Genomic DNA, 25640 nt, shown 5'->3' with positions numbered 1-25640 from the left:
TTAGTTTACCCTGCACCTAAATTGCAAATATTGAAAAAAAACGTATCATCGTATAGGAACTGTAACATTTTGTATCAGTTGTAATTTTGTATGTTCACTGTATTCCATTTATTAACCAGTACTGCGAAAGATGTGCTTTAAAAATACCTTAGTAATAATAATTATTAATAGCTATTTTACGTAACATTGGTGCCCATTAGCAATGTGATTGTTGTCCTAGAGACATGCGATTGGACTGGACTAATTTAGCCCACAAACTTTGTGGCATAATTAGTCAAAATTCACTCATTTGCTAGCCTTGACAAACAAGTGGATTTTCCATGTTTGTTCATGGTAGAATGAGAAATAGATAAGCTAACAGGCTAATGTCAGACGAGTCGTCTGGCATATATTTTCGGCTCGCCAAAAATATACGCCAGATGCCTCGTCTGACATTAGCCTTAGCAAAGAACATCCCCTGTTTTGTCTATGAATATGCATTTGTCCCAGAAGTGGAATTTGTCATCTGAAATAAAAGGTCCCCATACACAAGCCGATTCTAGCTGCCGATATCGGTCCCTTAGGTGGGTTTCATCCCTGCAATTGATATAATATTAAACCTTGAATGGGTGATCACAGAAAAAAAGTAGGTCACAAACAAAAATTGCCCGTGAATGGGCATTACCAACGGGGCCTGCCATCGATCAGATTTCGATCGGGCAGGTTAGAAAATCTAGTCGGACCAGGGACCGCATCGGCTCATTGATGCGGTCTCCGGACCGACTTTTCCTATGCCCGTCATTATAATTCGATCGTTTGGCCCCAGGGTCAAACGATCGAATTATCCTGGATTCTCCCGATATCGCCCATCCGTAGGTGGGGATATCGGGAGAAGATCCACTCGCTTGGCGACATTGTAATAATATACACTTCAACATCTGTTTAATGCAACTGGAAGAGTCCAAAATAAAATAAACAAGGTCTTGTCTAACCTGCGAATAATGAAACAAGCAATTTGCTCTTTGTTTTCATCAATTGCTCTATGAAGTAGCGTCTGTTGGCATCCACTTGGCCCTGGCCCCCAGAATGTAGCATCACATCCATGTCTTACCTAAAAAAGGAGAAAATACTGCAAAAATTAGCAGTTAGTCCACATTTAAAAAATTTTGGCCGGTAAACATGACATTCCAGCTGAACATAATATGTAACTTGGTGCAATTTAGTGCAAAGAACAAATACTTGCTAAGGTGCATTCTCTAAATCCTAGACATTACAGCAATATGTTCCAAAGACTTACATGTGTATGTCATGCAATGCAACAGTTAATGCAATTCTTCAGTCTGGGTCTGTACCCACAGAAATAGACACCAATGCTAAACACATCACTAAGAGGAATATCGACGAAATTAGAAGACAACAATGAAAAAAAAGTCCAGAGAATTTAAAGAGAGATATTGGATAAATGGAAAAAACCCTAATTTGTAGGCAATTATGAATAATATATGGTGCTGGTTTCACTTTGGGCTTAAAATGAATCCTATCTGTAAAAATGGCCCTTTTATTGGACTTATTGATCCTATCAGTTCTCTGTCGGTGTTTCAAATGAAGGGTGGGCGTGTCCTAACATCCCTGCCAGAAGCATAGCAGGAGAGGGATAGCCAATCACAGCCTTGCACTCACACAAGCCTGTAGGTTCCTATCCTACAGTGCCTGTACTGAGAGCCAGTAGCTCCCCTGCACATCCAGAGAATTCAGTCAGCAGGAAGTGGTACAGATGGGCGGGACTAATGGGACTTTGGGAGAATTTCTCAATAAATCAGTCCAAAACACAATTTTTTTTAAGCACAATCCTTCTATATTTTGAGGAGTATAATTCACTGGTACATTCTTAATTTTTATATGATATGTATCCTTTAATCACTTGCGGCCTATTGAGATTTTTAAGCCACCTGTTCTTAAATACAGTATGGGGTAGATTTATTAATTTTGGGGATTGCTTTTGCACACTTTTTGAGAAAATTGCAGCACAAGTACACAATCTCTACTGTATTTACTTTACTTTTTTTTTAGACTTAAATATACAAAATCATATAAAAAAAAAAACTTACCATAAATGGAAAACGCTACCACTTAAGGCTGTCCAAGATGCCACAGAAGTCAGCATTCAAGTAAGCTAATATTCAAGGTTTCTTAGTGCCATTCCAAATTTGTCAGCCACATTGAATATTAAAAATGCAATTTTTGTTTGTGACCTACTTTTTTTCTGTGATCACCCATTCAAGGTTTAATATTATATCAATTGCAGGGATGAAACCCACCCAAGGATGTTTTTATGCTTTCTCAAAAATGAATGGATGTGCCCCTATCCATAGTATTGAAGGCAGTACTGCAGTGTTTAAATATTTGTAAGCAGATGGGAGAGTAAAGTGAAATTTGCTGTTTTTGTTTAAGGTCAGTGTTTTATATTGGTCTGGATTCTATGCTTGGAACATGGTGTTCACCATATAAGTCTACTTAAATGCATTTTACCCAAAATATTATTTTACCCTTAATAATAATTTATGCAAGCTTCATAAAGAACAAGGTACCACCTCTGTAGCTAATACAGAAAAAATAATCAGCTTAACACAAAAATTTGCTTGTTTTAACTGAATACTGGGAAATGTTTATCGTAACCTAATGGATAACAGGTTATTGAATAGTAAATGTCATGCCTGTGTATGGCATACCTTTTTGCAATGAAGTTTAATTTGCATGGTTATAAAATACCAGGGTAGGTTTCACTTTAAGTAAATATTCATTTAATTAGAGCTGAACTGAAAATTGCATTTAAATTAAACAAATGTTTAGGTTTATCATAGATATTTCCTAGAAAGGAGTCTCTATGTTTTAAACAGTTCAGCAAAATAACAAGTTCTCTTATATGTAAGAATGTTGTGAGATTATATTCATGCTATATCATTGTACTCTATGTATTTTTTACTCACAGTATAGAATGGCAAGTATAATTTCTTTACACACCCTGCTATAAAGAGGCACATGTAGCCTCTGTATATGTCTGGATTGTACTACATCAGCAACAGATTTCACGAGCCCTTCGGTAACAATTAAGTGCACAAGGGTCAAGTTATAGACTTACCAGAGTTGAGGCAATATCCTCCTGCTCATTCTCTAGTGCAAGCCACAGAGGGGGATTCCCTTGTTCATCAGTAACAGACATATCAGCGCCTCTTGTACAAATGGCATCCACCACCAAAGGAAGCTGATTTTTAATGGCAAGCTGAAGTGCTGTCTCGCCATCCCGGGTTCTGTAATATATGTGAAACCATACAAAGGTCTTAACATTAACATTATATTTTATAGTGCTAATCGTTACATACAAACACAGGCACGTATTGTTGCCTGATGTTGGCAGGATGTTAATACAGAAATGTAGACACAATCTAGATATGGTAAACAGGAGCTTCCAGCCCTAATGCATTTTGTGCATAAAACTACTATAAAATGCTCTCCCCCTTTAAACACAATAGGGATTGTTTGTCCATATATTGCAATTATTCAATTTGGCCAATTTGGTCAAAGTCATCCTTGGTCTGGCCAGTCCTACACTCACTTTCATCTGACTCATTAAGTATTCTACTGCTTCATTATGCATTTTTCAAAGGGACTAAGTTTTATGTGCAACTTGCTTGCTTTTAGAGTTAAAAACTCCAAAAATGGTTGCCACCCCTGCCCTTTTTTATTTATTTATTTTTTTAAATTGGCCACTATTGGAACAACCTTACTGTAGTAGGGAATGATACATATAATATATGTAAATTATATATATATATATATATATATATGTATTTATGTATGTATATAAAAGAAATGCATCTCTGATCTTCTCATACTTGTGCTTAAGTGATACTGACAGCCAATTAAAACATTTTTTTACACCTACTGTTGTGTTTTAATTTGTATCAGCTTTAAATTCCTTATAAACTAAATCTGCAAAGTTTTTTCGCTTCATAATTATGGTAGCACGAATTACAGACCCACGGAGCAGCCATGTTTGTTCCCCTCTTCCAGGTTTTAATTTAAATGCCTCCCAAGTGAATAAATATGCCCAATTACAAATCTGCAACGCCCATTCTGCTTTCAGCCAGTGTGTGACAAGCTCAGCTCTGTTGTCTATGTGTAATGGGGAGGGGAGGGGGAGCCCTTAGAAGCAGGCAGGCGCGCACAGGAAAGCTATTTAAATTCTTTGTGGGAAGAGCAGAAAGGGGGGGAAGCCCTTTGAAGCAGGCAGGCAATGGAAAGATCAAGCCTGCCTGCTATCTAGTTCACAATGCAAGGAGCGAGCGAGGGAGGGAGGGGGAACTCTTTGAAGCAAACGACATGCTGAATCCTCCCAGTTTATGATGTAGTCCTTTTGACAGATTGAGAAGCTACAGTCAGGTTGCCAGACAGTCGGGTTCTGGATCTTCAGTAGGATTTATGTAGAGAAACAGGACTTTTAGGAAAAAACAGTCAGCATGACCTATAGGTAGGTTTGGAAGTAGGTTCATATTTTTAAAAGAAATTTTTGGGTGTCATTTAAGTTCTGCTACAGGAAGTAGATGCAAGGACAGAACAAAAAAAAGATAGTGAACAGCTATCTACACAACTTATCTAATTTATCTGATAGTTATTATCTGCTACCGTTTTTAAAAACTCGGCAGTAAGGGGCAGTGGCACATGGGGAGATTAGTTGTGCAGCGTTAAACCTTCGTTGTTGCGGGCGACTAATCTCCCCGCAATGCCATCCCACCAGCTAGAATGTAAATTGCCGCAGGGATGGCATACGTGACGCTGCAATGTCCTGCAATCGCCCGAAGTTATCTAAACTTCGGGCGAATTCGGGACATCACAGCAAAGCATATGCCATCCCACCGGTGATTTACATTCTAGCCAGTGGGATGGAATTGCGGGAAGACTAATCTCCCCGTTTGCTACTGCCCTATGGCTAATTCCACCCAGGGCTGTTCTTGGCCTGTGGATAAATGCAGGCCGAGAATCAGCCCCATTGCTGGCATCAGCCTTTCCCTGTGCCTGAACTCAGAGCCATTGCGTTGGTCCAGATGCAGGCAAATGGAGCGGATTTGGGCTCTGAAATATACTCCAGCATTTCCGCACCAAAATCCACTCCTTGTGCCTACACCTGGCCTGAAACAATGGCTGATGCAAGCATAGGTGCTGATTCTCAGCCTACAATTATTCCCGTGTGGCATTAGCCAAAAAGAAGATGTCAACTATGATCATGTTAAGACTTGAATACAAATCAAGGTGCATGGTAGCAGGGCAGTGACAAACAAGATGTTTTGTCTCCTGTAATTTATCAGCAGGCAAGGAATATCCTGTGTTTCCTCTCCACCAGCTAACATGTGAATTGCCACTGGGGAAACATATGCGGTGTGAAGTTGCCCAAAGTTTCCTTGCAAGGAAACTTAGAACTATTTGGGAAAGTAGCCAAGACACATGTTTCCCCAGGAGCGATTTTAATGTTAACCAGTGCAATTAAGAGGAAACATGGGACATTTTGAGATTAATCACGGGTGACAAATACCATCTGTCATTTCCCTTACAAGTATTCTCTTTTCCTGATAAGGTGGTCATAAAATATGCATAATCAGTTCCTTGAAAAAAGAATGTGTGTTCAACAACAGCTAAATTAAATATAATTTTTAAAAACAAAAGTAGACTGTGGAAAAGTAAACAATAATGCAATTGGAACTAATTATGGTATGGTGGCTTAGAAACCTTTTATTATTATTAGAAACATATCACTAAAAAACTTTTTTTGAACACATATGCTTTTTCTAGGAACAGATTACTGGTACACTTAAGTGATGTATATCAAGGAGGAATCCGCACTACTCAGGTCTTCTATATAGCTGGCAGAAGTCATACCGGACATTGATATCAGCTTGGTGTTCTAGCAGGAACAGGGCACTCTTGCTGTCTTGTCTTTGTATTGCCATGTGTAGAAGTGTCTGTCCATCTGACATTGTATCATTGATGGATGCTCCAGAGCCCAGGAGTTGTGCGGCAATGGTGTGCATGCCTGAAAACAATACACTGATCAGTTTGTGTCCTACTGCTACATCTACAACCTTTAAGGTAAAAAAAAAAAAGAAAAACTTTGAAGCGTAAAATTAGATTATTTTTTCATATGGCATTTTCAGGCCCCACCCTGTAAAAAATTTTTGGAGGGGCCTGGCATGCCTTAGAAACCTTGCCAGCTCTCCCCCCACCCCAGCTGCTTGCACGTGCCTGCCTTCCTGCTGTGAACAGTTTACAGCAGGCACTTACATTTATTGGCACTAGAGTGGCTATAGTGGAAGCAGACTCTGCGGTCCAGGCCCCCTGTCCCCCGGGCCCCACCGTGGCTGCATAACATTGAAGGGTTATATGGGCACTTTGTATAGAGGAGTTTTCTACACTAACCTGTCCATAGTGCCAGTCCTAACACTGTCTGTTCTCTGGAGTCCTTGAGACTAAAGTCAGGTATGATCTGTAGATTATTTGTTGCATGAAGAGCATTAGCTAGAGAAGAAAAAAAAGGTAAAATCATTTGTACAGTAACATTTTACAACTAGTTATATATATGTTATTTCTGTTAACCTAACCAATTATATACACACGCAAAAAATGTTGTCTGAAACATGCCAAATTAAAAACAAAAATACACTTTCTTGCATAGTGTTATAGACCTCATACAGCCACAGACTACTCTAGGATAATTATAAAAGTTGTAAAGTGGTACAGGTATGGGACCTGTTACCCTAACAGCAACTTCCTTTCATAAAACTCCACTTTGTTCTAGAAAGATGCACACCTTTTTGTTCCAATATGACAGAAACAACATCAGGATGGTTATATGCGATTGCCATGTGCAGAGGTGTTTGTAAGTAAGTGCTGTCTGCCAGACTGTTTGCTGGAGGTCCTCTTGGAGAAGTAATAGGTTCTTGAGTCTGAATATTTGGGTTGGCTCCTTGTTGTAAAAGCTCTGCTGTAAGGTTAGAAAGTCCATGCCGACATGCAGTATGTAAAGGCGATTCACCCTGGAAGCATTCAATTGAATTGTGCATTTAGCATTAATTTTACATATGAAATCACATTTAATGGTTCATACACTCCAGAGTGTATACTGTTCGAAACAGGGATCTCATCTTCTACTTTTTTTTTACATACATGTGCAGTTCTTCTCCCTGTATTGTAAAGATTTATTTGGCCCATGTGGCCCCTGCCTTAGAGGTTAAGTGATCAGACTTTGATGTGGGATCGCATGCTAAAGACCCAGATTTGATAAACCCTATGGCAGCTCATTGTAAAATGTGACCCTCGACCAGCTACTTAGAGTTAATTTATCTCAGGGTACAGAAAAGGGTATACTGTAATCTTTATAAGGTATAATAGAAAAGGAGATTTTGTGATTACTCAACGTTAAATCCTTTTCTCTTAGGACGTCTGTGGGACACAGGGACCATGGGGTATAGTATCTACCAGCAGGAGGCAGGACACTAGAAGAGGAAGAAGAGGAAAAGGCCCCGCCTCCCTGCTACTATACCCCCTGTAGCTTCCTTAGAGCGCCAGTTTTGTCTACAAAGAAAGAGACAGTATAACTTAACTATCTACATAAGCAGAAAACTTTCCAGAGGAACCGGTTCAGGGGGGGAAGCCCTGTGTCCCACAGACGTCCTAAGAGAAAAGGATTTAACGGTGAGTAATCACAAAATCTCCTTTTCTCTTACAGGTGTCTGTGGGACACAGGGACCATGGGGACATACCAAAGCTGCCCCAACAGAAGAAAGGGTGGGAGAAACGGTTTTAGGTAACTGCGGCTTGCAGCACCTTTCTCCCGAAATGAGCATCAGATGCCGCAAAAATCTCAAATCTGTAAAATTTAGTGAAGGAATGAATGGAGGACCATGTAGCGGCCCTACAGACCTGTTCGGCTGAGGCCCTGTTTCTAAAGGCCCAAGAGGTGCTAATTCCCAGAGTCGAGTGAGCTTTGAGATGAAGGGGCGGCTGTTTGCCTCTGGCAATGTATGCTCTGCGGATGGCTTCCCTAATCCAACGGGATAAGGTAGCCTTGGAGGCCGGAGAACCCTTTTGGGGGCCAGCGGGCACAATGAAGAGGGCTGAGGACTGGCGAATGTCCTTGGTGCGGTGGAGGTAGAACTTTAGCGCCCGGACCGGGTCCAAGGCGTGCAAGGCTACTTCCTTAGGCGAGGAAGGCTGAGGACAAAAGGACGGGATGGTGATGTCCTGGTTGATGTGAAAGGAAGAGCCGACCTTAGGCACGAAGGAGGGCAAAGTTCTGAGGACCGCCCGGTCTGCATGGAATACGAGGTATGGCTGGAGATGCGAAAGAGCCGAGATCTCAGACACCCTGCGAGCTGAGGAGATGGCTAGCAGAAAGACTGTTTTCCAGGTAAGCCATGCCAGAGGTATGCTACCCAGGGGCTCGAATGGGGGCCCCTGAAGAACTGTGAGAACAAGGTTGAGGTCCCATGGGGGGATGGGATCGCGAAAGGGAGGACGAAGTCGAGAGACTCCCTGTAAGAAGGTGGCTATGTCCGGTAGGATGGCCAGGCGACGTTGGAAGAGGACAGATAGTGCCGAGATCTGAGATTTAAGGGATCCCAGTGAAAGACCCTTGGAAAGCCCCGACTGAAGGAAGGAGAGGAGGCGGGGTAAGGAGAAGGTCTGGAAGGAATAGCCCTCCGTGTCACACCAATCACGGTGGTAGGTTCTGGAGGAGACCGGCCTTCGGGCAGCCATCATGGTACGGATGACCTCGGGAGAGAAACCCTTGCGTTGGAGCACTAGGGACTCAAGAGCCAGGCCGTCAAATTCAGGAATGCCGGGTCCGGGTGGTGGATCGGGCCTTGGGAGAAAAGGTCGGGAACCAGGGGAAGGTTCCAGGGTTCGGCCCTGCTGAGAGCTACCAGCTCGGAGAACCAGGCCCTTTTGGGCCAGAAGGGGGCCACTAGGATCACCGGGCTGGATCCGGCCTTGATCTTCTTGATGACTCTGGGCAGAAGAGGAAGCGGGGGGAATACGTAAGCCAGAGGGAAATCCCAACTGGCCGTGAGAGCATCCGCTGCCAGAGCTAGAGGGTCGCGGCACCTGGCCATGAATTGGGGGACTTGCCGGTTCAGGCGAGATGCCATGAGGTCTACGCTCGGGAGACCCCATCGATCGACGATGTCCAGAAAGATACTTGGACTTAGGGCCCACTCTCCTGGGTCGAGCTGCTGCCGGCTGAGGTAATCGGCCTGCCAATTCTCGAGGCCCGGGATGTAGACTGCTGTCAGCCGGGAGTCCTGGGCCTCCGCCCAGGTCAGAATAAGACTGACCTCCCTGAGGCTTCGGGTTCCGCCTTGATGATTTAGGTAGGCAACCGTGGTGGCGTTGTCGGATTGTACTTTGATGGCCTGTCCCCGAAGAAGGTGTTGCCAGTGCAATAGGGCCAGACGGACTGCCCGGATCTCCAGGATGTTGATGGGAAGGAGAGCTTCGGTCTTTGACCAGGTCCCTTGAGCTGAGAGGTGGTCCAGAACTGCTCCCCAACCCTTGAGGCTGGCATCCGTGGTCAGAAGGCGCCAGTGGGGTTCCTGGAGAGGACGCCCCCTGGCAAGGTGAGGCGTGTTGAGCCACCATGCAAGAGAAGTCTTCGTCTTGGGAAGGATCTGGATTCTCTGGGACAGGCTGGTGCGTGTCCACTGATCCAGGATGTTCCACTGAAGGTAGCGTAGATGAAACTGCGCGAAGGGCACGGCTTCTATGGACGACACCATGGACCCCAGCACCTGCATGGCAAAACGGATAGATGGGCCCTGTGATTGGATCAGCCGACGCGTCAAGTCCTGAATTCGGGAGATCTTTTCTGGAGGGAGGAATACCCTCTGCTGGACTGTGTCGAAGATCATGCCCAGGAAGGGCATTCGACGGGATGGAGTGAGTCGTGATTTCTCCAAGTTGATCTTCCAACCCAGGGATGTTAGGGTTGAAGTGACCAGTTCCAATTGGGATGTCGCAGCCGACTGGGATGGCGCCTTGAGAAGAAGGTCGTCCAGATATGGGGTGATTGACACCCCCTGAGCCCTGAGAGACGCTGCTACCGCTGCCATGATCTTGGTAAAATGCGAGGTGCCGAGGTAAGCCCGAAGGGAAGAGCCGTGAACTGGAAGTGGAGGTTTTTGACCGCAAATCTTAAGTATTTCCAATGGGGAGGGAAAATGGGGACGTGGAGGTAGGCGTCCTTTATGTCTAGCGCCACTAGGTATTCGTTGTGACCCATGGCCGCAATAACTGACCTGAGTGATTCCATTTTGAACCGAGAGAAGCGAAGGAAGGTGTTGAGCTTCTTGAGGTCTAGGATGGGTCGAAAGGACCCGTCTCGTTTTGGAACGAGAAAGAGATTGGAATAAAATCCCCGGAACCTCTCCTCCGGAGGCATCTGTATTATCACTCTCTCGTCCAGGAGGTCTTGTATGATGGCGAGAAATGCGGACTGTTTGGGAGGGTCCTGAGAGAGCTGGGACATGAAGAACCGGCTCGGAGGGGTGGCAAGAAACTCGAGACGATAGCCGAAGGATACCACTCGGTGTACCCAGGGATCGGAAGTAAGACGAAGCCAGGCTTCGCGGAACTGGCGAAGTCTGCCTCCTACGGGAGGAGGACTTACTGCCCGGGGGTAGTCATGTGGAAGAGGACTTGTCGGCGGGCTTGGATTGAGGACGCCTACCCTGCCAGGAGTACTTGGTCCGCGCTTGGAACCTGGGTTTTCCCGCGGGGTTCTGCGTGGAGGAATCCCTGGAGGAGGAGACCTTGGAGCCCCTGGGGCGAAAAAAGCGACCCCTGCGAAAGGAAGGGCGAGTCCGAGGCTGGGGAAGGAAGGTGCTCTTCCCCCCAGTGGCTTGGCTGATTATCTTGTCGAGTTCTGGCCCGAATAGGAGCTTGCCCTTGAAGGGGAGAGTGGTGAGGGACTTCTTAGAAGACATGTTGGCAGACCAGAGCTTAAGCCAGAGGGAACGGCGTGCCACTACAGCCAGGGCTGAGGTACGACTGATGGCCTGGGCTGAGTCCAGGGATGCTTCGCATAGGTACTCGTTGGTGTCACGAATTTGGGAGGCTAAGAGGGACAATTCCTGTCTGGAAGAGCCCGAGGATATGCCCTCTAAGAGCGAGTTGGACCAGGTCTGAACTGCCCGGTAAACCCAGGCCGAAGCCAAGGTGGGGCGGAGGCTTTCTCCAGCTGAAGTAAATGTTGCTCTGAGGAAACCCTCCATCTTTTTATCCATCGGATCCTTGAAGGAAGAGGAATCCGGGACAGGAAGGGCGGTGTTCTTGGATAAGCGGGACACCGGAGCGTCTACCAATGGAGGGGTAGACCATCTCTCCAGGGTCTCTTGTGGAAAGGGATACGAGCGTTGGATACACCGTGAGGTCTGGAATCGCCTCTCAGGGTGATCCCACTCCGCTTGGATAAGGGAGTCCAGTTGATCGTGGGAAGGAAAAACCGAGGCGGTCTTTTTCTGACGCTTGAAGAGAGAGGAAGAAGACTCTAGAGAGGATTCTGGAGTCTTGAGGTCAAGGCAGGTCATTACTGAAGCAATGAGAGCATCAATGGCCTCTGGTGACTATCTAGATGCGTCCTCCGGGTCATCTGGCGTCGGAGGAAATCTCCCCCTCGCTTAGGGAGTGGTCCTCCCAAGTAGCCGAGGCGTGGAGAGACTCTGAGTCGCTGTAGTCATCCAAGCGGAGTAAGGCTTGCCGCTTGAGGGACTTAGGAGGATGAGGTTCCTCCCTATCTAACCTGTCCAAGAGCTTATCAAGGCAGGCTGCAAGCTTGGGAATGCCGGTGGAAAGCTGGGCCGCCCATAAGGGAGGATCCTGTTGGGAAGAGGAAGCTTGCGCTTGAGCATCCAGAGCCAGTGCTGGAGTAGGGTCCCCCCCTGCTAATTCTGAACTGGGGGGCAGTGGCACGTCCGGAGCCTGGGACTGGGTCTCAGCCGGAATTTTGGAGCAAGAGGAACAAAGAGGTTCCTTTCTTCCAGATGGAAGACGTTTGCAGCATCTGGCGCATGCTAGGTATTTTACCTTTGAGGAGCTAGAAGCCCCCCTGGAAAAGGGGCCTTCTGGAATGCCTTCTGCCATGACAGAAAAGGAGCAAGACAAGCAGTCCTACAATAGTCAGCAGATAAACGCAAAAAAGACAGGCAGGCTTTAATGCAAGTCAATGCAAGGGAGAAAGGGGAATTCCCCCTCCTTACACCTTAGGATAACCTTTTTTTTTTTTAAAAAAAAAGGTGTAAGGGGAATATATGAGGCGATTAGGCACAGATATAATTCAATACATAAGTAATTGTATACTTCCCAAGCAGAGAAACACCCTCACATAACTCAGCAAAGGAATACAGTCCCCTCAACCCTGGAGGGGTTACCCGATCAGACAGACCCAACCGCGCTAAAAGCCCAGCCTTGCCCTCCTGAAATTCCCCTAATAGTGCCCCCTCTGCCAAAGATACCGTCCCTGTGTCCGGAGAGCCAAGGAGAGCCCCTGAGGATGCGACCGTTCAGGATGGAGAGCGGAGCAGAATGGCGCGAAGGAGGAAAGCGCGCGAACAGAGGCGCGCAGAAAACGGCGACGCATAGTGACGTCACCCGGAGGGGACGGTGGAACGCATGGGGCCGCGGTGGAACGCATGGGGACCGGCAGAGGGACCGCTGAAGGTACTAAGGCGAGGGGGGCTGTTTAGGTAGGCTGGCAGGCTGAGCAGGCAGGCTGGGAGCTGAACTGACCTGGGGTGCAGCTGAGAAGGAGGAAGCGCCGGACAGCGTCTGCACTCACAGGTAGAGGCAGGGAATCTGTGTGGCCCGCTCAGAGAGTCTTACTGGCCCCGGTGCTTGAGTCCCACGTAGGGGGAAGCCTGTGGAGGGAACTGCAGTAGGCCCTATAGGTCGACCCCTGGTGCCAGAATAATCTGGCCGCAGACTTCAGAGAGCTGTAAGATCCTGTCTCCTGAGGACACTAGAAAAAACTGGCGCTCTAAGGAAGCTACAGGGGGTATAGTAGCAGGGAGGAGGGGCCTTTTCCTCTTCTTCCTCTTCTAGTGTCCTGCCTCCTGCTGGTAGATACTATACCCCATGGTCCCTGTGTCCCACAGACACCTGTAAGAGAAATGGGCTTTTTAGCTTCAATGTCCTTCTTATATAAATGACGATATGAATGGCTATACATTTGAGAAACCTAGACACCAGTCCATTAGATCTGTAGGATTTGGCCCACAACTTGGATGGCACTGTGCACTAGAAAAACTAATTAAATAACTTTGCAGTAAAAATTAAAAAAAAAACTCATATTTACATAGCATCCCTTTGTCTGATCTTACTCTTTTCCACCATGTATACTCAGAATATGCTTTAAGAATATGTATATAGCCAAATATATGATACATACCCATTTATTTTTATGATTGACTTTTGCCCCATGGGTTGCCAAGAACAGGGAAGCAGCTTCATTCCCTGCAGCAGCAGCTCTTTGTAACAAGCAGTTGCCTGAAAAGAGAACACACAAAGGGCATAAGCAGGCACACATACATAGTGCCACCAGAAAAGAGTTACTAGGGCACTATAACAATGCAAGTTTCTTGAAATAATTGCATTTCTTTCTTATAATCAGTGTAGTGTCTTACTTTAAATGCCAAGAAAACACTGACACTTGTTTTTAAATTTGGTAAATAATTGTTTGATTGTAAAACAACTTTACAATCAGCAGCCAATGAATTTATAATTTTGCAGTGGGGAGGAAACCGGAGTACCAGTAGTAAACCTACACAAGCACAGGAAGATGATAAAAACATCATGATTCCTGGGTGGAATCTTACCTAGGACTCAGTGCTTCAAGGCAGCAATGATAACCATAGTGGCAACATAAAAAACAGATTAACCAAAGTGTGACATGTTAAAGAACCACATCATTTTTATTCTTTTGAAGTGAAGGGAAAGAATACAACTATAAACACTTACAAATAATTAAAATGTGTTCTATCTTTTAATTTATTCTAAATGTAATTCTTGTTTTAAAACAACATAATTCAATAAGGGTGTAGAATGTGACCATTAAGAACACAATGTTATAAATAAATGAAATGTCTATAATATGCATTCCCAGAGAAAATGTAGACAGGTGGAATAAAACTTTGACTAAAGATTAATCGTTTTTAAATATTATATTTGTGTTACTGTATGTATTTTAGGTATAAAACTGTATCTGCTGTTAAGGATCATATTTATTATAGTATGTAAGCCAATATACCAGTGATGTTGCCCATAGCAACTGATCAGATCTTTGCTTTTGTTTTTTTAACATGTAGGTAACTGTTCAAATCTAATTTTAAACTTGTTTCTATGGGCAACATCACCGGTGATGTTGGCTTACACACCATAATAAAGTCTGCTAAAAACACAATAAATAAACTCCTGACAGAATTGTTTTGCCATGAATATCGAATAATACTGCACAGGCAGGATCAAGTTCAAGGTACTGTTTTATTATTAAAAAGAAAAAGGAAATCATTACATATTATAAACTTTTATTTATTACAAAAATGCACACATTTAAATTATTTTGATAATATGGAGTCTATGGGAGATGTGGTCTTCCTATAATTAGAGATTTCTGAATAATGGATCTCATAACTGTACCTATTTGTACATACATTACCTATCTGACCACTAAAATACTATGAGGCAGATCAAACATGCGAGTTTAGAGCTTATTACTTAAAAACTCACTGACATTCTATTTATTCCTATGGGATTTTAAGAAGTGTATTTATCATTTAACTTTCACCAATTGATAAATACGCTTCTAAAATTCCCTTAGAAATGAATAGAATATGGGTAAGTTTTTATGTATTAAGCTCTAAACTTGCATTTTGATAAAGCTGCCTATGAGTATCCTTATTTTTTCTGCCTGCAGCACGAATTTTTGAAAATCTGGTATACAAAAGAGGATGATGAGAATGCACCGTTCTTGCATATACTACTGGGAAGAAGCAATTAACAGGTTTATTTCTTGTGGCTAACATCTATTTAGATTTTTCACTGAGATAATTGCAGCACGGACTTTAGAAATGGACTTAACATCTTACTTACAAACACAGGTTGCAGGATGCAGGATGCAGTTGAAAAGCCATTGCTCTTGTTTTCTAACTTGCAGACTGTTCAGAACAAAATGCTGATTGCTTGCTACCGGCAACTCCATTTGTACACTTTAGCATCTATATGTGTATATCAGCCCCTATGTCTTTAAGGAGGTGCACTGAATCTCACTTATTTCATCATTTCATCATTATTTATTAATCGCTGGATGCTGTTTGGGGAATAGTAATGTTGCAGTTCATAAAAGGCCAGTCTTCTATAGTTCCATTTAGAGCAGTGCTGTCCAACTTCTACGGTGCAGAGGGCCGGAATTTCTCTAGCATACATGGTGGAGGGCCGCTAAAGGAAGCCAGTTTTGACCACTCCCCTTTTTGAAACCACACCCACTTCAAACCACACCTATTTTATCACAATGGTGGTAGCACAGCAAAATCCCAAATGCTTGGTCCTTACTGTGAGGATATCAACCATCATTCATATGTGAAAGAATTATGTCATATTAAGATATACCCTTAAATTCCATATGCCTCCTCCTCCACTGTGGATAGCAGAGCAACCCCCAGTACATAATTACACACCTTAAGGACCATTTAATGGCTATTTCCAACTGCTAACAAACTCCCACAACAAACCCCTGCCAGGTTCACCTCCCACAAGCAGCATAGGGCAAGCAGAGTATGGCACACACAGGCAGCACTCTGCCTGTCCTATGCTGTCTGTGTGTGCCATACTCTGCCTGTCCTACCCTGCCTGTGTGTGCCATACTCTGCCTTCTCTATGCTGCCTCTGTGTGCCATACTCTGCCTTCTCTATGCTGCCTCTGTGTGCCATACTCTGCCTGCCCTACCCTGCCTCTGTGTGCCATACTCTGCCTGCCCTACCCTGACTGTGTGTGCCATACTCTGCCTGCCCTACCCTGACTGTGTGTGCCATACTCTGCCTGCCCTACCCTTCCTGTGTGTGCCATACCCTCCCTGACCTATGCTGCCTGTGGTGTGTGCCATACTCTACCTGCCCTATGCTAGCTGTATGTGCCATACTCTGCCTACAGTACCTATGTCTGAGGTGTGAAGAAGTGAACAATGGGAGTGATTACAGTCTGAGCCTGAGGTGTGAACACTGCAGGGGGTGAACAATGCAGGTATTAAAAGGTGTGAAAAACACAGGGGATTACATTTTTAAACAATACAGAGGGATTACAGCCTGAATCTGAGGTGAGAACCATTCAGGGGGCCAGTTAATCTCAGTACTGATACCATTTAATGCTTACTCAAAGGTTAGCCATCAAAGCAGCCAGACAGGTGGGGGGCCACACAGAGGGGGGGTCGCCAGTTGGACAGCACTGATTTAGAGGATCTCTGGATGTGATAATTGCTTTGGGTTACACTGATTTCTCTGTACTGCATCAATATTTTTTAGTTTAAAACAGAACTGGATGATACTAAATACATTATACAATGGCTCCTAAAATAATAGTCTGAATATGCAGATTTCACTTTAAACTTAATGGAATTCAATTGTATGCCACAATCAAGCACAATGAAAATTGGTACGTACACCTATTTAAATCCCCCATACACCTTAAACAGTCATGAATTTTGGAAGCTAAAAAAAATCCTTATAGCGCCAGTGTAAACTTTTGGAAGGCAGGAAAACAAATTTTATTCCTTAATAATACGCACAGATTCCTTAAAATGTATTAAATCATATCTGCTTATTGTTAAAATCATAAGCTCAGACATGAATACAAACCTCTTGTGTTTACCTGTTACAGTGTCTGGTGCATCTGTGTTGCTGCCCTGTTTAATAAGTCTGGCAGCAAAGCTGTTTTCATCAAATGAGGTGCCATTTACAACAGGGACATCATCAAAAGGATTTACAGACTGGTCAGAAGACACTGTGATATACTGAACAGCAAGCCACAGAGCTGTGCTTCCCTCATGATCCTTCAGCTCTAGATCTAATCTAAAAATATCAATTGTCAATTGATGCATATTATCCATTCATAACACTGATTTAATATATTTTATTTTCATATTTATGAAGAGATATATTTTGTATTCATCAGTGAGGTCAGAGTTTTTTTTGTTTTTTTTTTAACAAAGATGTCTACCTCATGTACACAATATACATAATTACTTATAGCAACCAATCAGCAGGTAGCATTTATTGGTCACTCGTTAACCCCTATAAAAAAAAAAGGTATTTCTGCAATAAATGTAACCAACTGGTTTCAGATAGGAACTTGGACATTTGTGATCATAGCACTATTTTATAAACATAGCTAGAATCTGAGCCATAAAGCAGGGAAGAACTGCTGCTTTGTGTAAGAAAGAAGGGAATTTTACAATTTTATTAAACTTTTCTACAAAGAATAAAACTGAAAATTAAGTAAAATTTAAAGGGGTTGTTCACCTTCAATGTCCAAATCTTAAACCACCAACAATGCTCTCAGCATGTTAGAAAAGCTTACAGTTGGTAAAAGCTACTTTTTATACCTGCTAAATCTCTCTGATCAGTTTTCTGAAAGGATGGGAGTGGCCTATTTTAAACCTGACAAAACGAGAACCTCCTATATGCTTACATTATCAAGTCCAGGCTTTGCCCTTACTTTTTCCTTATTGGACCAATTCTTTGGTTGCTTCTGCACTCTAACCAGCATAAATTGAAAAGTTACTGGTTAATTTCTTCCTTTCAAAGGCATAGGCAAACCAACTCACCATATCACAAATGTTATGTTCAGGGTCGGACTGGGCCACCAGGACACCGTGAAAAATCCCGGTGGGTCCCGGCGGCCCAGACCTGACTCTTGCAGCGCTCCCCCTGCCTGACCGCTCCTCTTGTGACGCCTTAAATTTATGCACTTGGGGTAGGACGTCGGGTGTGGGGCCCTGCGAGAGGGGTTAGGGGACACCTGCAGGGCAGCTGGGGCGGGAGCCCTGGTGGGCTCTTCACCCCCCCAGTCCAACCCTGGTTATGTTAGATTTGCAAGCACAAGAAGCAAAGTCAGACTGACAGGAAACACAGCCAATAGGAGTCAGCTGGCAGTAAGTAAAAAAAACTGTAGTGTTTATAGCAGTAAAATGAAAGCAGTGACTTACTGTTTGCACAGAAGGAGTTGGTTGAAGACATACTCATTCCTAGCAAGAACAGCAGCGTGCAGAGGACTCCTGCTGGTGGCAAGTAAAAGCATTAGTCATTATATTCTTTATCGCATCATACCATCATACCAAGCAGCTTTCTGTAGTAGTCTGGTAAATACTGTTGGTTAAAATCTGCTTGTACATATCATTTCGTTGTAGATTAAATGGGAACTTAATCCCCCAGTTATTGTTTTTACTTTTAGGACCAGTGCACAGTTCCCCCCTCTCCCCTTCAACCATATCACCCTCAATATGACAAACATATCTATTCCCTTTGACAGCTGAAGAAATGATGCAGCTAACCAGTTCTTCAACCACAACAGAGGAACAGTAAGGTTGCGTGCAGGGGAAAACTGCACTGGTACTAAAAGTTATAATTTGCCTGGGGAGTTGGGTTACCCTTTATATTGTCTCTAAACACAGCACTTTGGTCTCACAGCATTCTCCTACAATAGACTTCTTTGGGTAATACTGTGACCTGTCTACTGTGGCAATCTACTGAAGGATAGTTCTCTTTTATGCAGAATGTAGTATATATTAACAAATCTAAATATTTAAGTATCATAATATTTGTATTTACAGCATCTGTAGTTCCCGGCTTTTCAACTTAAAAAGTACTGGACAGCACAGTGGCTCAGTCACTATCTGCAAGGTGTTGGTATGTTCTGCGTGGCTTTTATCCACGCACTCCAGTTTATTTCCACACTCCAAAAACATACAGAAAGGTTTGTCCACTCCTGATAAAATCGACCCTAAGGGTGTGTCAGTGTAAGGACTGATGTGAATGATGAGCAATCACTGTATAGCACTGTGTAAATGTGTTGGTGCAATATAAATAACAGAATGGTAATTATGTAAATTCACACCATGCCAGCCAGATTCAGACAATATCTTCAGATACTGATACATAATGCATACTTGCCTTCCTTTGCTGTCTTGCATGTTAGGATTTGCTCCTGCTTTTAAAAGTGCTTCAGCAATTTGTGCTATATCGGACATCACTTCCACAGACCGGTCCTTTACTGTGCAAGAAGCTACCAAATGCAGAGGAGTCTGTTGCTCTCCAACAGTGGCAGCATTTACAAGAGCACCATTTTTTATTAGAAAGTTTGCAGCAAATTTATCGTCTTCAAAAAATAGAACAAAAACATGCTTTAGCTCCACCTTCTCCACTATCTCCTCAAATATATTCCCATTATTACCATTTTTCACTATAGCCATTCATAGCCAAACTTCCAACAGTTTGGCTATCAATTTAAACAATTTATTTACCAACTGAGTAAATGCTTGAACGTATTTACAACACAACTATCAGTAAGAAAAAATCTATTCTACATGTTATGTGATTCAAATATTTCACCACTGCGTTAAAGACTTATTGTATGGCAAACTGTTTTCATAGTTCATATGTAAAGGTTTCTCTTCTTCTGTCTCAGAACACATAATACTCACCTCTACAAATGGCTTTATGTAATAAACTGCAACCCTTTTTGTCCATCATGTCAACATCAGCTTTGTTATTAACCAATGTAGTTGCTATGCTTTCCAGTCTCCGGGAAAGAGCTAAATCCAAGGAAAGGTCTCCATTTTGGTCCAGTTCATTTAGTTTTCCAGGCAACTGAAATTAAAGTTTAACTTCTTTGTTCCAAATTTATAAGATCAAGTATACCCTTGCCCACCTTCCCCCACAAATATAATAAAATCACTTGAAAAGTCCCCTGGAAAAAAGCAAAACTACTTAATGGCCGTGGCAGACGGGGAGATTAGTCGCCGCACAACAAATCTCCCTTGTCGCGGGCAACTAACCTCCCCGAAATGCCATCCCACCGGCTAGAGTGTAAATCGCCAGTGGGATGGCATACACATTGCCGAAATCGCAGAAGTTTCCTCTCAAGACAACTTAGTCGATTTCGGCAAAACGCTGCGCCACGTATGCCATCCCACCGGCGATTTACATTCTTTTCTACATTTTTATTTTTGTGTTAGTGACACTTTAATATGAGCTTTGCCCAAACCATATTTTAAAACATAATCTAATAATTATACCATTGATAATACTTCACAAGAAAATGGTAAATGCACTTTATTACATTGTGTTAAACTCTCTCATGACAGAAGCAATGGTCATTCTGCTACTGCTAAATTGAACACATCAGAATGCTCATATTTTAGATATTAGTCACAGGGTTTTTTATGTATATATAGTGGGGGGTGTTCTATTTATTTGGTATAGCTTGCAAAGTTGTTTTTAAATATCAATAAACAAAGATCCGGCTTCAATTTCGTTACTGCTGTACACCTGGTATTTACTACCTCTATTCAAATGAACCTACAGAATTTCATTTGGTGCCTTTAGCTCATAAAAAATAACTTTTAATTTCAACAGTTTAAAAATAGGAGATAGTCACTCTTTCATAAAATAGGATCCATAATTACTAAGAAAAATCAATGATTCATTAAAAACAATTCATTATGAGTGCGGAATTTATATTCAAATTATTCTCGTTAGAAAATTGCCCCAATGTTCCCAACAAATTGTCTCATATTCTGGCCAATTTTCTATTAATTTCAACCATTTTAAATAAATTCATTCCACCACTCAAGGATGCCTGTATATTAATTTATAAGTTTGTGGCTGCTCACAATGTAGGGGAAGACCAATTCTTTTAGGTCAATAAGCGCAATCAACAGTAAGTCACAGGTTGGGGGTCAATCAGGTGTTAAGGAAGTTAGTAGTTATGCAAAATTAGAGGTACCAGAATTACCTACACAGCCTGGTCCCTATCCCCCAATTCGCTGCCCTACAGCTTTCTCCCACCCCCAGGCTGTGTACCCAACTCAGATTGGTGTTAACGATTTAAGGCACAATTCTTTGCTGCTGGGTAATGGCGATGCTAGTTCTATACTGAACAAACTCGCATCCACGTGGCATCTCAATCACGCCAATCCCTTAGTCGGCATTTACTAGCCGCATCATGCCACCTCTTTACTCCCCGCTCCCCCAGCACTGTATCACCGCGTCGTTCCCCCTCGAGCAAGCCAAAGCGCGCTTAGTTTGACGTCATCCAAGCAACACTACAGGCGCCCGTTACTAAGGTCCGCCCAACGCGTTTCGTCACAAGCATGTGACTTCCTCAGGGGCTATCATGACTTAACACCTTAACACCTGATTGACCCCCAACCTGTGACTTACTGTTGATTGCGCTTATTGACCTAAAAGAATTGGTCTTCCCCTACATTGTGAGCAGCCACAAACTTATAAATTAATATACAGGCATCCTTGAGTGGTGGAATGAATTTATTTAAAATGATTGAAATTAATAGAAAATTGGCCAGAATATGAGACAATTTGTTGGGAACATTGGGGCAATTTTCTAACGAGAATAATTTGAATATAAATTCCGCACTCATAATGAATTGTTTTTAATGAATCATTGATTTTTCTTAGTAATTATGGATCCTATTTTATGAAAGAGTGACTATCTCCTATTTTTAAACTGTTGAAATTAAAAGTTATTTTTTATGAGCTAAAGGCACCAAATGAAATTCTGTAGGTTCATTTGTTTTAAAATATGTCACATATACAGCAATGTATGTATTTATTTATGAGAATAATTGGTGATATGCACCGATTGGTTAGTATTGGTATTTAAACGCGTGCCTCACTTCCTGTCATTATCCTGACGACGATCCTGTGGGGATCAAAATGCGTTGATATGGCTACGGAATAACTCTCAAAACAATGTAGCAGAAGTCAGTTCTCCTCCAAGTCTGTTCATCACCTGGCTTCTGCTATACTGCTTCAGGAGCCAAAACTAGAAGTGCATAGAATATAAACAGTCAGACAGTGCTTTTGATGGCAAATACATTTCTAAATAAAATTTAAAACCCACTGAAAATGTGCCATGTATATTGGAAAGTTTCTTAGAATTACATCTTCATTAATCATACAAAGCAAAGTTTTTGTGCGGAGATAATCAGGTAACAGCTGAGATTATTAAAATAATAGCAGCAGTACAGCAGGGAGGGACAGATAAATGAACAGGGACTTTAGAAATGTAACTATAAAAACAAAATCTTATTAAAGTACAGTAGTAATAGATTATTTACATCCGACCTTGATATAAGGAAGCTAAAGTAACTAAATACAAACTGTGTGTGTGCTATGATGGCAGGAAATCAAAATACTATATAACTTACCTGAGAATCCATTTCTATTAGGTACAAGAAAACTACATCTTCTCTTTCCAACTTTATTGCTTTGTGCAAAGGGAACTGTGTCTTTGATTTAATCATTTTATATAGTAGCTGAGCACTCATTGAGCTGAAGTCCTCTTTTCTTAGGTCATCCTGGTGGGTATGAAAAGAAAAAAATAGAATTTTGTGGTCATAAGAATTCAATATTTCACTTTGGCCTCATATATTTTTTATAATTAAAATTATGTTTATAAAATTTACAGAAATCTAACCTCAAACTGACAAATTCCAGAAACATACCTTTCTAGTAAGAAGAAAATAGACAGCATGTTGTTACAGTCCCAGATAAAACTTAAGCAAAGTTATTATGGAATGCCTAAAATATTAAGGATGTTACTAGGCATAGCCCCACAAAAGTTTTGTAAAGTTACTTATTCTTGCCAGTTTGTGACCTTCTGCTTAAGACCGTAATGGAAGACTGCAAATTTTCTTTGTGCAGACGTTCACCATAGTTAAATGCACAGTTTTACTGATTACACAATGGGTGTTTTCTTACCCAGTGACTTGCAATAATCTCAGCACAGTAGTTTAACAAAGCATTGGCATTTAGCTCCTCAGCAGTCTGATAAAAACGTATGCAGTTCCTCACATTCACCAGAGACATAACTCCCTTTTCACACCTGGCACACAAGGAAAACAGAATGTATACAGTGGTTTTATAAATGCTCAGCTCACAAAATGTACAAAAAATATATTGTAATTTTTGCAGTTACTACAAAGAAAATTATTACATATTGCATATGTATAACTATCGCTCTTACATCTTATCTTATCATCAGTGAACTAGAAATTACTGCAGATTGCTTTAGGCAGCCTGATCAGTTCCCTGCACTACAAAGATGGTGTTCATCTAGCATCAAATGGGTTGTTCACTACAAAGATGGTGTTCATCTAGCATCAAATGGGTTGTTCACCTTTAAATTAACTTTTAGTATGATGTAGAGTGCTATTTATATTCTATGCACTTCTAGTTTTTCAAGAACCTCATTCACTGCAAATATAGATATAGTCTAAACACTAAGCATACCTAAAAGGGAACTTGAATATTTTCATTTCCTATTTCAGTCAGAAACCCTGTTTGTGCAATCATCTCTACAGTTTAAGTTACTGGTCCTGGCAGACAAGCTCAATTTAAACACTGATTGGGCTGCCACAGAAACTCAATATGAAACTATATTTGAAGAATATGTTGAACAAAAATATTGCCTCTTTAAAAGCAGAAGGGAAGGCATTTTGGCATTTTATTGCCAATAGATTAGTCATAATAGTGCAAGATAGAAAGCTATATTTAATCTGTAGAATGCTTTAGCATACCTGAGACCTGAGTAAACAGCTCTTGAAGCTCCCTCTGTTTGTTTAAAGTAGCAGCTGACAATTTAACTTGGTCTCGGTAGCTTCCCTGCTGCAGCTCCAGCTGCTGGTAGCTCAGATTACACAGCACAGTTGGGAGGGGGAGCGAGAGATAATGGGAGGGGGAGAGAGGAGCAAACTAAGCAGACTTGTGCCGTGCCCTGAAGGAATTTTCTGAGAGCAGGAAGTCTGATGCCGAAAAACTTGTGTACACAAATAAGACAAGAAATCCTGTGTTTCTTTTGATAGAAGACAGCTTTTTCTGTGGGTGTTTATGGTTTTATTTACATAGAACTTTCTGATGAAGATTACTTAGTTTTTACGTTTCTCCTTTTTCACCTTCTCCTTTAAAGAAGAACACCACCCTCCCCGGCTATAAAAGCGAACATTGCTCGTGTCTCAACGCCGACACGGACCCTGCTTGTGCATGTGCAGTTGAAGCTGATTTCCTGCTAGCCCCAACTGCGCATGCACAAGCAGGGTCCATATCGGCGGAGAGACCAGAAGAATGTTCACTTGCAGGGGAGATGTCGCCCAGGTACACAGCTGCGCTACTCTGCTCTTTTAGGTTGGGGTTAGTGATAGGGACAGTTTTTAAAGTTAGAGACTACACAATAAGGGAGAGGTGAGGGGGGTCGAGGCAGGCCAGTTAAGGGGGCTTTTATAGTAGGGAGGGGGTGTAGTTCTTCTTTAAAATAAGAGGTTTGATACAAATATACTAAAAAGGATGCCTAGTTTGATATGATGTTTAAAAAAAACAAACAGTTTTCTCTTCTATTGGTTTACCATTATATTGCCTAAACTGAAAATTCTATTTGGTGTCTCATTCCCATAGTTAACTTAACTTTAAGGGCTAAAGATTTTAGATGAATACATTACTGTCAGCAAAAATGATAGGTGGGTTCACTGGCACTACTGTGCAGCAGAAATAATACACTGGGCTGGTCTAAGGTTAGCAATTATATTAACTGGGGATGGAGGGGGGGCAGATTTCATCTATACAGAAGTAAATTTTACTCTTAGGCACTTAGTCAGCTTTAGCTGAATGCACTTACCTTTCCCTAAGTAGTTGAAGTTGGAAACGATTAGCTAGCTTCATCAACTCAGTTAAGAATATATCATCTTCCCTTAAATCCAGCTCATCTGTGTAGACCCAACGAAGCATAGCCATAGTTACCTCAGGATTAGAGTCTAGGGGTAAAAAAGACAAGCTATGCCTGTGTAGAAGTGAGATATGTAGGCACATCAGTCAGTGCCTCCTATACAGATACTTTTCCAGGCAATAAAAGAACAGTGTATTTCTTAAAGGGACAGTATATACCTAAGAAAACCTTTGTTCAAAATTATATACATAATACATTTTATTATGATTTGTTGTGAAATTATATTGTGCCTATTGTTTTAATTCAAAAAATCCACATTTTCCTGATTTCTTGCCATTATAAAGTACTAATTTAAAAGTTTGGCTATTTTACCTGAGCTTTCTCTGTCTACCTAACTAACCCCTGCCTTCTCTAAGCAGCAGACTTTGAACAGTGCATGATCAAGAGCCTCTCAGTGGACTGGTAATTTGTTTTATTAATCTTCTCTAAAGTACTTCGGTATCAGGAATGACAGGAAGTACTAAAAGGAAATTGGCTCCCTATTCTAGTTTAGTACCAGAAGTAATAGAAACCATACACATTTCTTAATTAAAACAATAGGTAAAATGTA

The 25640-nt window shown here is 42.2% G+C and overlaps 1 protein-coding gene across 1 annotated transcript in view; it reads right to left on the bottom strand.

Annotated features, from left to right (window-relative positions):
* The window catches only part of ankfy1 (ankyrin repeat and FYVE domain containing 1), a 51516-nt gene that overhangs the window by 9692 nt on the left and 16184 nt on the right, over positions 1-25640 (bottom strand). Inside the window, exons 4-16 of the mRNA NM_001079419.1 lie at positions 24983-25118; positions 23074-23197; positions 22521-22670; positions 19773-19938; positions 19243-19447; positions 18279-18347; positions 16943-17142; positions 13472-13569; positions 6839-7064; positions 6448-6546; positions 5911-6064; positions 3119-3287; positions 972-1090 (exon numbers count right to left, since the gene is read on the bottom strand). Coding sequence (NP_001072887.1) covers positions 972-1090; positions 3119-3287; positions 5911-6064; positions 6448-6546; positions 6839-7064; positions 13472-13569; positions 16943-17142; positions 18279-18347; positions 19243-19447; positions 19773-19938; positions 22521-22670; positions 23074-23197; positions 24983-25118 — 1915 coding nt within the window. The remainder of the gene's footprint in view (positions 1-971; positions 1091-3118; positions 3288-5910; positions 6065-6447; positions 6547-6838; positions 7065-13471; positions 13570-16942; positions 17143-18278; positions 18348-19242; positions 19448-19772; positions 19939-22520; positions 22671-23073; positions 23198-24982; positions 25119-25640) is intronic.

This window comes from Xenopus tropicalis, chromosome 2 (assembly GCF_000004195.4).
Source record: "Xenopus tropicalis strain Nigerian chromosome 2, UCB_Xtro_10.0, whole genome shotgun sequence".
Taxonomy (NCBI): domain Eukaryota; kingdom Metazoa; phylum Chordata; class Amphibia; order Anura; family Pipidae; genus Xenopus; species Xenopus tropicalis.
The sequence above is the reverse complement of the archived record's forward strand: the minus strand, read 5'-3'. Positions and strand labels throughout refer to the sequence as shown.